The sequence below is a fragment of the Cimex lectularius genome, unplaced genomic scaffold (genome assembly GCF_000648675.2).
Source record: "Cimex lectularius strain Harlan isolate CLEC.00 unplaced genomic scaffold, Clec_2.1 scaffold94, whole genome shotgun sequence".
Taxonomy (NCBI): Eukaryota; Metazoa; Arthropoda; class Insecta; order Hemiptera; family Cimicidae; genus Cimex; species Cimex lectularius.
Window position 1 is genome coordinate 455,966 of NW_019392668.1, and position 15,106 is coordinate 471,071.

A 15,106-nucleotide genomic window follows, 5' to 3' on the forward strand; every position below is an offset into this window, starting at 1 on the left:
AATTTAAATTATAAATAATTCAGGTGTAGTTAACTTTTATGTTAAAGGAAATATTTATTGAGGAGAGTGGCTATGACTCGCTTAGGCCTCCCAGGGGGCAATTCCTCCAAATTGACAAAATTATATTTGTTAAGGGTCCTTTATCGAAAAATATTAAGTAGAACTGAGAATAATGACTTTATTTAAATGTGTAATTGAATGTTAAATCAATTCAAAATTATCGCCTTCTGTACTTTTATTCCGTGCATGACGAAAGGACCCCAGACATGGACATAAGCGATAAACAATGACACTACATAACGCTTTATCGACTGGCAAGAGAGAGAAAAAAACCATGACGTGCGATTTTGATTTGTGAAACTGCGAACTACACCCAATTTAAGTAATAGGCTTTTACTTAAATGATGTTATGAAAGAAAATTGTTACCATCTAGACAGTGATAAATATAAACGATCCGAAGTAACGATTTATTAAAAGAAACTGGACCAGTTGAATACGATGTTTGTAATCGGGAAAATGGTAGCGTGTCCAAGGACTGGGCATGAATTACCATAAGTGGGCCGGAGAAAATAAAAAAGGCGCCAGGAATATATATGTATCGGGAAAGTTTCATCTTGGACTGGAGAAGATAATAGACCAACGATAGAGCTCTGGAAAAATACAAAGATAAGTAGAAGCAATTTATTCCCCTTATAAATCCAAACATTAATTATTAATATCGTATTAATAGTTAATTGGTTGTTTTCTTCTTATTTTAGTTATTGCATAAAAATATTCAGTAGTTTAAATAAATGAATACATTTTGATAAAAAACTGATATTTGAATTAGAATATATATTCGTTCATTTTTTTGATGATGATGATTCGTTTATCAGCATTTGCAAGCACAATGAGAGGGAGGGAAGGGGGTAAACGGAGGGAGAGGGAAAGAGAAGAGAGGAGAAAGAAAGAGAGAGAAAAAGAGAAAAGAAAAAGAGAAAGACAGAGAGGAGTGAAAGCGAGAGAAAAAGAAAGAGTGAGAGAAGAGAAAGGGAGACAAAAGAGAGAAAAGAGAAACGGAGTAAGAAGAGAAATAAGTGAAGAAAAGTAGAGAGAATGAGAAAGGAGAGAAAGGGAAGAAAAGAGGAGGGAGTGCGACGGGACAGAAGGAGAGAAAAGGAGAAGAGAGAACGAGAGAGAGAAAGAACGAGAGAGAGAAAAAGATAAGAGAAAGCGATAGTGAAAGAGAGAGAGAGAAAGAGAGAGAGAGGGGAGGGAGGAGTGAGGGCGAGAGAGAAAAGAGATAAGAGAAGAGAAAAGGGAGAGCAAAAGAGAAAGAGGGAGAGCAAAAGAGAAAGAGAGAGAGAGAGAGAAAAAAAGAGGTAAGAGAAACGGAGTAAGAAGATAAAATAAATAAAATAAAATAGTGAGAGTGTGAAAGGAGAGAAGGGGAAGGAAAGAGGAGGGAGAGCGAGGGGAGAGAGAAAGAGAGATAAGAGAAGATAAAGAAAGAGAGAGATAGAAAAAAGAGAAAGAAGAGAAGAGTATAGAGAGAGCGAGAGATAAGAGAAGAGAAATAAAGCGATAGAAGAAATAGATAGATAGAAGAGAAAGAGAGATAGACGAGAGATAAGAAAAGAGAGAAAGAAGAGAGAGCAAGGAGAGACAGAAAAAAAGACAGAAGAGAGAAAAGAAAAGAGAAAGAAAGGAAGAAAAAGAGAACGAATGATTTTTCATATGTCGCCGAAACAGAAGAGTCTGAAATGTTTACACCCACCATTGTTGTCTATGCGTTATTTTTTTACGTCACTTGGTATATTTGATTTAATTAATGTATAAATAATATATAACATAAAATAATGTATAAATAAGACGAAAATTACGGAAGTTTCTGGAAAAAAATGCATATAAAATAAACTTAAGTTGGAATTTGAACTTTGCAGTTGGTTTACGATCGTGTGATCAATGATTTAAAACCTAGATATTTAAATTAGTACAGAAAAATTTCCACTGGCCTCCCCCCAAACAAAAGTGAGAGAAAAAAAACAATTGCGGAATGTATCAAGTTTAAGACTCATACCTGAAAAAACCGAAGACAGCGGCCAAGACAAATTACTACCGCTACAGAAAAGCGATTAAACTTACGTTTAAGGTCCGTCAACTGGGCAATGATATTTCAATAGCAACTTGAGGATATTGGGTGTGAATGGTTTCTGCCAGGGGGGAAACCTCAGTACATATGCTGTATGTACTTTGAAGGTTAAATTAAAAACAATTATGGTCATATAGGCAAAAATAAATGTTAATTCTAGTAAAGAAAGTGAGAAGCTACTATCTATTAAGCCATAGCATGTAGAATGCTAACAAAAATCAAAAATTTTGAGATTTCGTCATGAAATATGCAGGGTGATGAACCTGTAATCATTTCTGATTATTTGGTCCTCCTATCTTGGCTGATTTGGTTCTCAGATGCTTTTTAGCTTTTCTCCAGCTCTAACCGATCTGAAACGTCCAGAATACAAAAGCATGAATCTAGTTGTGTGCAATAACCGCAGAGGGCAATAGTCATACTTGATGGACGCAGTGCCAAAGTCTCTTTTTTAGAGCCAGCTCCGAAACAAATCCTAAATCATAAACGTCCGAGAGACAATTATACCGCCGTATAATTAGAATTTTCACGTGCAATCTTTATTCGGATTATTTAAGGAAGAGAAAGAGCAAGATAACCACTCAGCGGTATTTACACATGACCAACTGCTACACTTTCTAATTTCGCTCAGAATTAATTAATTTTCGCCTACAGGAGAAATAATTCAGTTGTGATTAGTAGTTATATTAAAAATAAACAGCGTAAGGGTGAAGTAACTGTAGTTAAGGTATGATCAAATAGATATTTCTGTATATTTACTAACCAGAAATAATCTAAGGTCATACCTACTCGTTTTAAACTTTCGCCCTATATATGCCTTAATCTTAATTAATAACATCAAATTTAATATTAACTAGTTTTCAGCGGTGTAGCTATAGTTTAAGGGAAACATGTAATAAGATTTCTCTCTATTAAAAAGAAAGTCAAACGTACATTTTTAGTTATCGTTCAGCTGTCATTTAGTTTTTCACGTATACTTATACAACCTATAATTGTTTGGAGGCTTTTAAGAGGCAAATGTACTATCAAAACACTTTATCGGGGTGAAACAGTGTGTAACAAGTGTCCGAGTAATTATGGTACACCAACCAGTTGGGGAGGCACTAGACTGTACACTATAAGGAGACCAATGCCGCAAGTTCAATGCCTTCATCTCGTTAGTAAAAGACTCTGCATCCCTAGTGGCTCAATCAATTGCACAATTTGCGTGTAAACTTCGAGATGATAATTGGGTACAACAATTTGATACAACCGTTTAACAACACCGCTTAACCGAGAACTGACTGGAAAAAACATTCCAATTTTTTCCCTCAATTATGTAAAGGGCTTAAATGTTAAAATTTGTATAGTAGAAGAATAATCAACAGCGATTCTAGTAAGGGAAAGATGAATTATTAGAAATTTTTATACCTAAATCAGCCTAAACCCTTTCAAATTACAAAATACAATATATTTACTTGTTAAGGTTTAATTATTTTTTATAACTTTTTCTTCCAAAAATATATTAAGAAATCGACCGACCCTTCCGATCTCTTATTAAACATTTGCACTTTACTTCTGTAGCATTTTCTCGTACATTTAAAAGCTTAAACAATTACACTTTGTAAAATAAAACACCCAGGCTGGAATTTTTCAAAGTAAATATATCGAAGAGAGTTTATTTTTTCGACGAGAATAACTTCCTATTAATCTGGATTTTGTTTGTTTCATTTCGGGAGGGGTCGCGGCTTTTTGCATTCCGAACGGTCCTAGACCGGATAACCAAAAATTGTGGTCAAATCCGAAATAAGCATGGAGAATTTGGTGAAAAAATTGCTTTTTGACGGGTGTATAGACACAAGTGGCATTTAGTCCTAAAGTTGTGAAAACATATCCAAACATACATTATCAACGCTAAATAATCAAAACCTCATCTTGAGATTGACATTTGTAAAAAATGTTTCGATAGTTATTGTCTCCCTCTTCCTCTTTTATTTGAAAAGTGATGGTACAAAGAATATATAAAAATTACAGCTAACCATAATATCATGTTACGTGTACGAAACGTCTTAGAGACAAAACTTTTGCTTGTATCAATCATTCTCATGCTATTTCTATCTCTTTCTCACTCTCTCTCATCTCTCCTCTCTCTCTGTTTCGCTTCTGCCTCTCTTTCTCTTCTCTACTATCCTCTTCGGTCTCATTTTCTCTCTTCCCACGTTAAGTGGTAGAATGTACCACGAAACCTAACTTCGCGTGGTAAAAAAAAAAAAATACCATCATCATTATCTCTTCTCTTCCACTCTCTCTCTCTCACTCACTCTCTCTTTCAAGTGGAAGAAAGATCCACGAAAACTAACTTTGCGTGGTTAAATAAAACATTTGATGAAACAACCGATCTCTCTTACGTATATTTCTCTTCTTTTACCTCTCTCAGGTTAAGTCCTAGAAAGGTCAACGAGTCCTAACTCCGCGTGATAAAATAAAACACGTCAATGTCATCATCATCATATTTTCTCTCTTTCATCATTTATCTTTCTTCTCGTATCTCTGTCATGGCACTCTTTCTTTTCTCTTCTCTCTCTTTTCCTCTTCTCTTATCTCACTTAAGTATTTTTCCTTTCTCTTACCTCTCTCTCTCTCTTATATGTCTCTTTCTCTCTTTCCACTTGAAGTGGTAGAAAGATCCACGAGACCTAACTTTGCGTGGTGAAATAGATATGTCATCATCATCTTTTCTCTCTCTCATCATTTATCTCTCTTCTCTTATCTCTGTCATAGCACTCTTTCTTTACTCTTCTCTCTCTTTTCGTCTTCTCTTATCTCACTTAAGTATTTTTTCCTTTCTCTTACCTCTCTCTCTCTTTCTTATATGTCTCTTTCCATTTTAAGTGGTACAAAGATCAACGAAACCTAACTTTGCGTGGTAAAATAGATATGTCATCATCATCATCGACTCTCTCTCTCTCTCTCTCTCTCTCTCTCTCTCTCTCTCTCTCTCTCTCTCTCTCTCTCTGTCTTTCCCCCTCGTGCTCTCTCTCCATCCATTCTTCCTCACTCCGACATTTTGCACATGCACATTTTTAAAAAAATCAACAAATCGAAAAATCGAAAGGAACGATAAGTTTGTTTGTGGTAATTACCATTCCAGAGATATGAATAGTCTGACCAACCTGAGTTTCGTTTCTCAACGTGGTTAAGCCAAAATCAAAAAATCAGAATCTTTCGGCTCAACGAAAAATAACGGCGAGGTTAAGCGGACCAGAGAAGAACCGTTTTGAAAGAGAAATTTTACTAAAACGGTTCATCTCCTTGCAAACCTATGTCAGTTCGGAAAAATATCAAAATAAATTTTCGTCGTTGTAAATGTAGTCGGAATCGTAGCGCAATCCAAAGCGATAATTTTTTACCTGAAAACAAATATCAACATTGTTCTTGAGATAACGTTTAAGACGACAATTTCAATGCAATTTTTTTCCTCTTCTCGGTGAACAAACCACTGAGACAACGAAACGTCTCGTGGTGTTTATATCATGGGAAAAACATCGGTTTGAGTTTGTTGCGACTGTTATCGTTAATTTTTCAATATATATTTTTTTACATTAAACTAGTAGGTTGTTGTATCAGTGTCGAAAGCGGAAAACTACCGGTTTTCCTGCTGCAATAACCACACTGTAAAAAAACATTTCTCACCCTAATCTCTTTTATTCCTCAATATCCCATTCTGCAATAAGTTTTTGAAATTTGAACCATTTTAGTTAATTGACGATAAGTTTCAATGGGAAAGAACACAGCTTTACGGACTTTTAACGTTAGCATCACAAGGAAAAAAGAAAGTGCTCTTAAAAAGCAAGTCCCAGTTACATTTAAAAAAGCACCTTCTACAACAGAAAACTTTACACGGGCTGGTTTCTCACAGTTATTTAAAACAAAACGATTCATATTCAATAATAATTTCACGAAATACGGTGCAAGAAAAATTATTCCTTGGCATGGGAATTATAAATTATTTACCTGAAATACATTTTCTCAGGTTGGATCAAATAAAATTTTTTTTTGTTTCTCAACTTTATTAGTGCTTGATGTCTAGAAATGGTAAAGTCCGCGAAGGCGCGTTGGTAGGAGGGGAAAAAGAATTAAAAAACCACCAGTTGCTCTTTAATTGTTCGGCGATTGTCAGATTTTCCATTTCCACCCATTTTTTCCCATTCGACATCCAAAGAGATCCGACAATAGAAACTAAAATAAAATGGGCAGAGAAAGTGGCTAAGGTGTGCGGAGTCCCCACCTAAGCTCGCCGGAAGTACTGACAGGAAACGAGCTCATAGTAATTTCATGTCCTACGGACTTTTTTCATTCACAGTATTTCACCATTGGGAAAATCCATTAAGTGGTGGTCTGGTTGGAATTCGAAGAGTACGGGAATACAGGCTGTAAGGAAAAGACAAACACGGATCTGTTACTTACCGGAGAATCTTGCTAAAAATCTGTAGAAGCTAGAGACGAGTCTGTCACTAAAAGTCCTTCCCATAAGATACATCTTTCCCATATCGCGATTTACCAAAACAAATCCATTTCAACTTATGTCACTTCGACACTGAACATAATGCACAACGGTAACAGACACATCGCAGGAGGGAAGAAGGCAGTCCCTCTCACATGCTCACTGATTATTCACCAAAACTCTGTTTTATCGATTGTAAAAAAAAGATTGGTAAAATACGAGTCACTTTGGTCGGAAAAGCACAGCGCGACATACACTCCTCAAAGGCTCGTTCGGTTCTGTTTAGCAAGAGGTGGGGTCGGCCGACGTCGGCTAGTCAGGGGGAGGACGAAGGTGGCCGAGTGAAAACCGAAGGCGGCTCACGCTTTTGTCATTCCTTTGATTAATCCCGCCTAGGCCCGATTAAATACCATCTTTTGTTTTCTCCCGTAATTATACCATTTGCGACGTTAGAGCTACCGGGGAAAATCGGGGAAACCAGACAGCCCGTTGTCATGGGCACAAGACGACACAGATTACATGAATGCCTGTCTTCAAAGCGCCGCTTACTTTATCTGTAGGTTCGGCTGAATCCGGTTTAGAAAAATAAACTGAACGATTAACTAAACTTACACTAAAAACTGCAGCCATACCTTAATTTTTCCAATTTTAATGATCAGTCTTATCTGTCAGTTTACCCGAGTCCTCATCGGAAGAGCGAACTAAAATAACCACAACTCACGTTGTATGTCCAGTTTTGCAACAGTTCAATTTTTCGTCCGATTTCACCGTTTTTACCCCTCGGTCAGTGTTCTCGGTTTGCATGAATCCAGAATGAAAGAAGTAACGGAGTGAACCAACAGCTCAGTTTGTGATCAGTTCTCCATTTTTCGGCACCTATACACATTCGGTTTATTTGGCAGTTTACCTGAAGATTGATCAAAAGAATAGTGCAAGACTAGTAGCAGTTCAGTTTATCGTGGTTTTCAATTTTTATGGCCCCCATTTATCCCTGTTTCTTGAATCCAGATTTGAAGAAGTAATTAAGACTGTGAACCAACAGCTCAGTTTTGTCCAGTTTCTCAATTTTTTGAGCCCTACACACGTTCGGTTTTGTCTGTCAGTTTGCCTGAATCTTGATTGGGAAAATAAACTGAACTGAGTATGTGTAGCAAGTTCTTTTTTTGGCCCAGTTTCTACATTTTTATGGGCATACACACGTTCGGTTTATCTGGCGGTTTATCTGGCAGTTTATCTGAATCTTGATCATAAGAATAAGTTGTACTGTGCATGACTAGTAGTACTTCATTTTTTAGTCGTTTTCAATTTTTATGGCCCCAATTTATCTCTGTTTCTTGAATCTGGATTGGAAGAAGTAATTGAATCTGTGGACCAACAGCTCAGTTTTGTCCAGTTTCTCAATTTTTTGAGCCCTATGCACGTTCGGTTTTATCTGTCAGTGTACCTGAATCTTGATCGAGAAAATAAACTCACCTGTGCATGTGTAACAAGAGTTCTTTTTTGGTCTAGTTTCTCTATTTTTCGAGACATACACACTGGTTTATCTGCCAGTTTACCTGAATCTTGATCATAAGAATAAGCTGAACTGTGCATGACTAGTAGCGGTTCATTTTTTCGTCGTTTTCAATTTTTATGGCCCCAATTTATCTCTGTTTCTTGAATCCGGATTGGAAGAAGTAATTGAGTTTGTGGACCAGAGAGCTCAGTTTTTGTCCAGTTTCTCGAGTTTGTGGACCAGAGAGCTCAGTTTTTGTCCAGTTTCTCAATGTTTTTGGCCCTAAACACGTTCGGTTTTGTCTGCTAGTTTATCTGAATCTTGATAGCGAAAATAAACTGACCTGAGCATGTGTAGCAAGAGTTCTTTTTTGGTTTCGTTTCTCCATTTTTCGGGACTTATACACTTGATCATAAGAATAAGCTGAACTGTGCATGATTTCATGCACAGATAAAATTGATCAGTTCATTTTTTCGTAGTTTTCAATTTTTATGGCCCCCATTCATCCATGTTTGCATGAATTTAGAATGAAAGAAGTTGCTTAGTGTGTGGACAACAGCTCAGTTTTTGTTCAGTTTCTCCACTTTTAAGACACCATACTTATTCAGTTTTGTCAGTTGGCCTGAATCCGGAACGGGAGAAAACCTGACGAACAACTAAACTGAGTGTTTGAGGACACAACTTAGTTTATTGTTTCGTTTCTAGATTTTTAATTACTCAAACGCTCTCAGTTTATTTGTCAGTTTGTTCCCCGGGTGCTTCACTTTTAGGGCTCAAACCCACTCGGTTTACCTGAGTCCAGAATAAAACAGTGAACCACCAACTACTCAGCATGTGTAGCCGCAGCACTGTTTTGTCCAGTTTCGCAATTTTTACTAGGTCAAATTAAGATCGACCCGAAACTCAATTCAATTCAAAAGGTTTGAACGCTCTTTATCCGGCAGTTTCCCTGGCTGAAGAATAACCGAACGATTAGCCGGACTGAGTATGTAGACAGATCGGTATTTCACCCGATACTTACTGCATATTTATGGCGCCATACATGCTCAATTTATTTGTCAGTTTGCTTGAATCTACATCGCAAGATAAAACTGAACGACAAACTTAATTGAGCGTGTATAGCAACATCTCTATTTTTCGTCCAGTTCCTTCATTTTTAGACCCATAGACACACTCAGTTTATCTGTCAGTTTGACTAAATTCAAATCCGAATGGATGAGCTGAAAAAAAAATCTGACCTGGGACTACACACGCTCAGTTCAATCTGTTTTTCAGCTACTTCTTCCGATCGGGATTCATACAAACTGAGAAGAACTGCTGCTGCACATGCTCACAGTTTTAAAAAACCTGTATTCATAGATTTTCGCCTTGATCGGTTTGTCAACGTTTATTTTAAAAAATAATTAAATGAAAATAATTCAGAATTTGACTCACACTGGTTGTTTATAGTCAACATTCCATCCAACACAGCTACAGCTGAGAACAGATAGTACAGTTTATCTTGACACCACACAAATCACAACCTAACTGCAGAATCAATTAGGAATACGTTGTGGGAGCTGCGGAAAAATCGACTATGGAAGATTTCCTTGAGGTGGGTCAAGCCTCGCGTGGGACACCAGGGAAATGAAAAAGCCGACGAGCTGGCGAAAGATGCGGCAAAAAAGGAAAACTTTGCTATTTCTTTTATGAAAGTACCTCTTTCCTACATTAAAACATTGGAAGAACAGCTAAGCTTACAAAAATGGATACGTGGATAAAGGCAGATGAGGGAATAATTACAAGAAGCTAATTTCCATCAGTTCATGACAGAAGGAACACCATCTTTGACCGCACCCACAAGACAACTATGGCACTTACGGGACACGGGAAAACAGAACATATCTGAAACGATGCACATCAGCGAAAATGCATACTGTTGTGGAGATGGGGAACAGACATGGTCGCACATCTAAGAGAGCAATAGGTTCTCCTTGATTAAGAGCATTCTGACGAGTGGAAGAACATGGCCAGAGGATGAAAACAGGTTAATCTGCCAATACAAAGAAGACTTCTGAGTTACGTTAATTGAATATCAATACGCTCTAAGAATTTATACTTAGAATAAGTATAGCATAAGTATAATAATTACATATAAAAATGTATACTTATAAGTAAATAAAATTACTTAATCTTGAACACTATAAATATATCTAAAGAACAGAAGAAAATATTGATGTAACAGAATACAAAGGTAGAGAAAACCTGTGATCATAATGGGAATGGATTAAAAGAAAAAACAATAAAGTTCTCCACTGCAGGGTTACTGTAGTGGGACGAAAAAATCCATCCATTAACAAAATTGGTGTCATGCCTTGGCTCCATACAGAGAGCGAGTAGGCATGCCGACAGATTTAAGAATGGTTCTCGGACACGGTAGCGAGTGTATTTATTAGAGTGAATGGTGGAATAGCATCCCCATCGCCCCTCGAGTTGTGTACTTGGGTCGATGGCGTAATATTTATAAAAGTACTTCATCTACCCCAGATGGTTACTGTATGCAAGTTAATGGAGGAATATTTAGTACTCCATCCACCAAATAGAATGAATGCGATGTATATAGGTGTGAAAGTATTTATTTGCGTGAATGCGTATCGAATGTGTGTTGCAACATTTCGCATGCCCTTTTAAAAAAATAGTAAATATCGACCTTTGCAGATTCACATTATTTATGGGTCAGAGATGTGGTCTAAATTGAACCAAGCATTTAATCAGGCGGAGATACAAGAGAGAAATTCAATTTAGACCTCATCCCAGACCATTTAATAATAAGAAAACTGTATTTATACTATTCCTAAAATAGTTCTTTCAGTTTTAAAATATATTATTTTATAATTACTGCATTTTAGGCTTTCTTCATTGTAGAAGTATAGCAGAAAAAATTTGTTATAGGTATGTATTAAATAACAGCTTATTTATAATTTGCAGTTTGGCCGTTTCCGATCGTTTCAGCTTGTCCTTGATGTTTTGGCCTGTTTTTTTCGGTTCTGATGTATTTCCCAGTCTCTAATTTACAATTTGTAGCGTTACAATAATAACGTACAAGCCCAACAATGAAGATGGCGAGAAGCCGAAACGCGTCTAACTGACCATAAAAGCGAGAATCGGCAGACCAAGAAACGGCCTACCTACAGGTCCGTCACCCCGCAATCCTCAAGATGAAATCTCAAAATTTATTTATAGTTTATATCTAATACGTATTTATTAATAAACTTATGCTTGTTTGAATTTAAATTTTAAAACGTGATTATATGGTCTATAGCGGAATTTTACTTTTATAATAGGATTTTATTTTAAATTTGATTTTGATTCAATCTCACCTATTATTAAAAATATGTAATACTTGCAAAGAATTTCGCGGAGGGTGCGGTCGGTCAAACCGACGGATCAAACAACCCGTATGAAAGTTAAAGTTAGGGGGGCATTGAAATACGCCGTCTAGCCGAGTCTCTTGCCAACAAGTGGCTCCGGCCTGAACGCTATTAATTTATTAGCGGACTTTCGTATTTGTTCGGCCCCGTTCGGCATCAATGAAGATCATCGCTTATCTGACAGGGAAATCGGAAATGCGTAATTCGGCCACTTTGAACCACGGCAGTCTGGGTTTTAACGCGATCCCCCGAAGACACGCCGTGAGTCAGCGGACCTGTCAAGAAACTGATATAACCGTCCGGCTATAACGAGAGAGCTAAAAATGTGACTGAATCGGACTAGAAATATCCATTTACACCTTTCTCAAGATGAGGAATTTCATTCATTCCGTTTTTCTTTTTCTGCCCGACAGTCTCTCGACATCACCATTAAAATCGTTCAGTGTCCCAGATCACATTACCAGGTGCCTACGTAAGATATTTTTGCAGACTTCCCTTATCGACAAACCTTAGTCATTTTTCCGGTCGTTTTTAATTTTAACTGTTAATCACAATTTAATTTTAAACAAACGTTCATATTTTTTTTTTAAATATTCCATGGGAATTCCCGATTTTTGGGTCGATGTCTTAAGTAATTCGAAAAATCTTTTGGGATTGGACTCCACTCCGTCTTCGTCGTAGGTTTATTTCAGTTTATTTTAAGTATAATTTGTATTTATCGGTACTTAACAAGCCTTGACAGGCGACTATGTTGATCTGGCATGAACAAACCCAAGTGATCAGATTTTGCTACACAGTTCAAATTTCCCCTATTCTAGAATATACTCCATTTTACAAGTTCAGTTTTTCCTTTATCCCGTCCCAACCACCAAACCCAGTTTATTTCCCATTCACCTATAACAGTAGATTAAAATTTGTTTTAGATGGATAATAGCGCCAACAAAATTAGCTGATTCACCATTAGCTCATACGCGAGTTACGACAGCTATCATTCCAGGAATTGGAGTTCTCGTTTTAAAGCTTGCTGGATGTCACTGTGGATTCACGGGCAGGGAGCGAAAAATAAAAACAAAAGCGCTACTCTAAGTGCTTGCGTTCTTGAACAGAGCCACAGCAAAGCGGCTCTGAAGACCGCGATCATCGTAGGCATCAAGATGCACGCTCAGAACAGACTGCAGAAGGTGCAAGTATAGCCTGAGCCGAACCCTGGCAATTCAAACGACACAAAAAAAGTTAGTTTAGTAAATTATTTATTTGAACTAAGATTTTCTTGATTACCTCGAGTACTACTTCACTATCTCACAGTCTTCACTACTTGAAATAGGTGGGTTAGGGAGCTGATCATTCCGCAAGTTGGACAGTTATGTGTTCCATATTAAAGTCAGGTCTGTTTGGAGTTATTTTAGATGCATTCGTCTCGGGCATGCATTCAAGGGAAGATTTTGAGTGGTTACAGGTTATGAGATAATCAGTCAGTCGCTATCCCCATCAAATGATTACCGTATTGCCAGAACGGTTCAATGCTACGCATCAACAATGACTAACTATAGTTACTATAATATAGTATGTATTACACAGTAACTGGCAGATGAGTTATTTAGCTGATTATCCACGAAACTGGCTGGAATGTGTTTTGTAGCCAGGACAGTTAAATTTCACGGTGGAAGTAGTCGTTTCAGATATGCCATCATGGTAAGGGGCTGATTATATATAGGTTAAAACCTGAGGCAGACCTGATCATCCCCATCTAACCATTGCCATATTGCAAGAATGGAATTAATACGAAGTCACTATAGGTAGACGGCGACCTTCTTCTCCAATTTAAAACAAATAATAGCTGATTTTTGGTAACTGAGTTTAGTTCATCACTGTTGTACCATTTTTCCAGATGTTTCGCGTAGTTTTGGAGTTTGCAAGGTGCCTCTTGTCAACTACAGCAACATAGAGATTTAGGAGGTTTGTCGACATCAACATTTGAAGTTCAAAACGTTGTTGACTTAAAAATTCGAAAATAGAAGTAGAATAAAAAAATTCACTAGTTTTCGTGGTCCGCTTGACCAATTGTTTTTAGTTGAGATAAAAAAGTCACTGTCACGAGCAGGATTCGAACCCACGACCTTCGGCTAGAAGTCACGATAGCTCAAGTGGTAGAGTAGCGGCGTATCTAGCCGAAGGTCGTGCGTTCGAATCTCGTTCGTGACACCGACTTTTTTATCTCAAATAAAAACCTTAATTAATTGAAATATATTAAAAAAAAGTTTTTGTAGAAAATTACGCTTTTTGGTTAATGCAATTGAACATTTGTCCCCATGTTCATATCCTCACATCCAACACTGTCTGTCTGTTCTGTCTTTGGTCATCAAACCTGCCTTGGCATCATTTATAATTAGAGAAAGATGCTGTTTGAATTCCGAAACCCTCTTGTCCTTTAGGTTGGATATAAAAGGTCAGAATTGTAATTCAATGTTCGATTAGATTTATTTCCTAGGCCTCATGTAGGGAATAGCTCTCTGTCTAGCGTCATTCTTTCCATTTTTGCTTTAACCTTCCGTTAGCCTTGATAGAAGCTTCTAAGTTTTATGTGGATTTTGCTTTCATTGCTCATCAGTAGAAACTTCAACCTTATTAAACATATAGTACTACTGCTGTTTCCCCTTCTTGGCAGGACTTACCTAGCCTACCTGCCATTCCCAATATTTTCAAATGCCTCTTGAATGCGCAATGCCATTTAACAGATTTTGCAGTAGCAGGCCTTGCAAACTTAGATAAGACAGTTTTGACGAAGTCCTTATCCTGTCTCGATATTTGCGTATTGTTCTACTAGGTGTGTCTTTAACTTGATCCACTTTGAAATTTCACGGTAATTTGACCCTTGGTGTTGCTAATTTTCTCTTTCCTTTGCCAGTGAAAAACTTTCACAGTAGTACCCGTTTTTCTGGGCCTGCTATTATTCTACAATTTTGTCCGGTTTTATTCCAGAATTAGTTTAGGCAAGCCTGTCTTGAAATCATCTGCTGTCTCTCTCTCCTTGGGTGTTGTTTTCACCAGGTTTGATTGTAAAGTACTTGACTTTTTATTAGTTAATAATAAATATTTGTTTAAAATTGTCTTTATCAGATGTATTTGGACTTGGATTATAAGCCGAAATATGCAGATGTATTTACTTACATATACACAGAGTTAGTCATCATTTCTAGCAGGCCACCGGCAATTACAGCTATTGTAATTGACAATAAATTACCATCAAACCTCTAGTATCACCCCGGGTGTTGGCAGTCCGGGGTCAGACGTCGGTCTTATCCGTCCAGCCTCTGAGGCTCAACAGCTAGGTTAATTCAGCACCCAAGGCTAGAAGTTCCTAGATCCAAACCTATTCACACTCCCACTCATTTTTAAGTACTTTCTGTCCTATTTACATACCATATACTTGATATTCTTCCATCACCTCGTTATAACTCATCTAGTTGAGGATCGATGGGGTACTCATATTCCGCCATCGATCTTCTAACGTTACATATTCCCGCTAATAAATATATTCACTCCAAACCCACGGTAGAGACACAAAATCTATCAATATTATGTAGTGAAA

General features: G+C 37.3%; 1 protein-coding gene across 3 annotated transcripts in view; it reads right to left on the reverse strand.

The window, feature by feature from the left end:
- LOC106670284 (protein spitz-like) overlaps positions 1-15,106 on the reverse strand; it is a 106,421-nt gene that overhangs the window by 43,758 nt on the left and 47,557 nt on the right. The window contains exon 1 of one of the 3 annotated variants that reach the window (XM_014400470.2): positions 6,576-6,885. The exons of the other annotated variants lie outside the window; for them this stretch is intronic. Within the exon in view, the coding sequence (XP_014255956.1) occupies positions 6,576-6,657 (82 nt within the window). The 5' untranslated portion in view covers positions 6,658-6,885. Of the gene's footprint in view, positions 1-6,575; positions 6,886-15,106 lie in introns of those variants that run through there. 3 annotated transcript variants of the gene reach the window in all.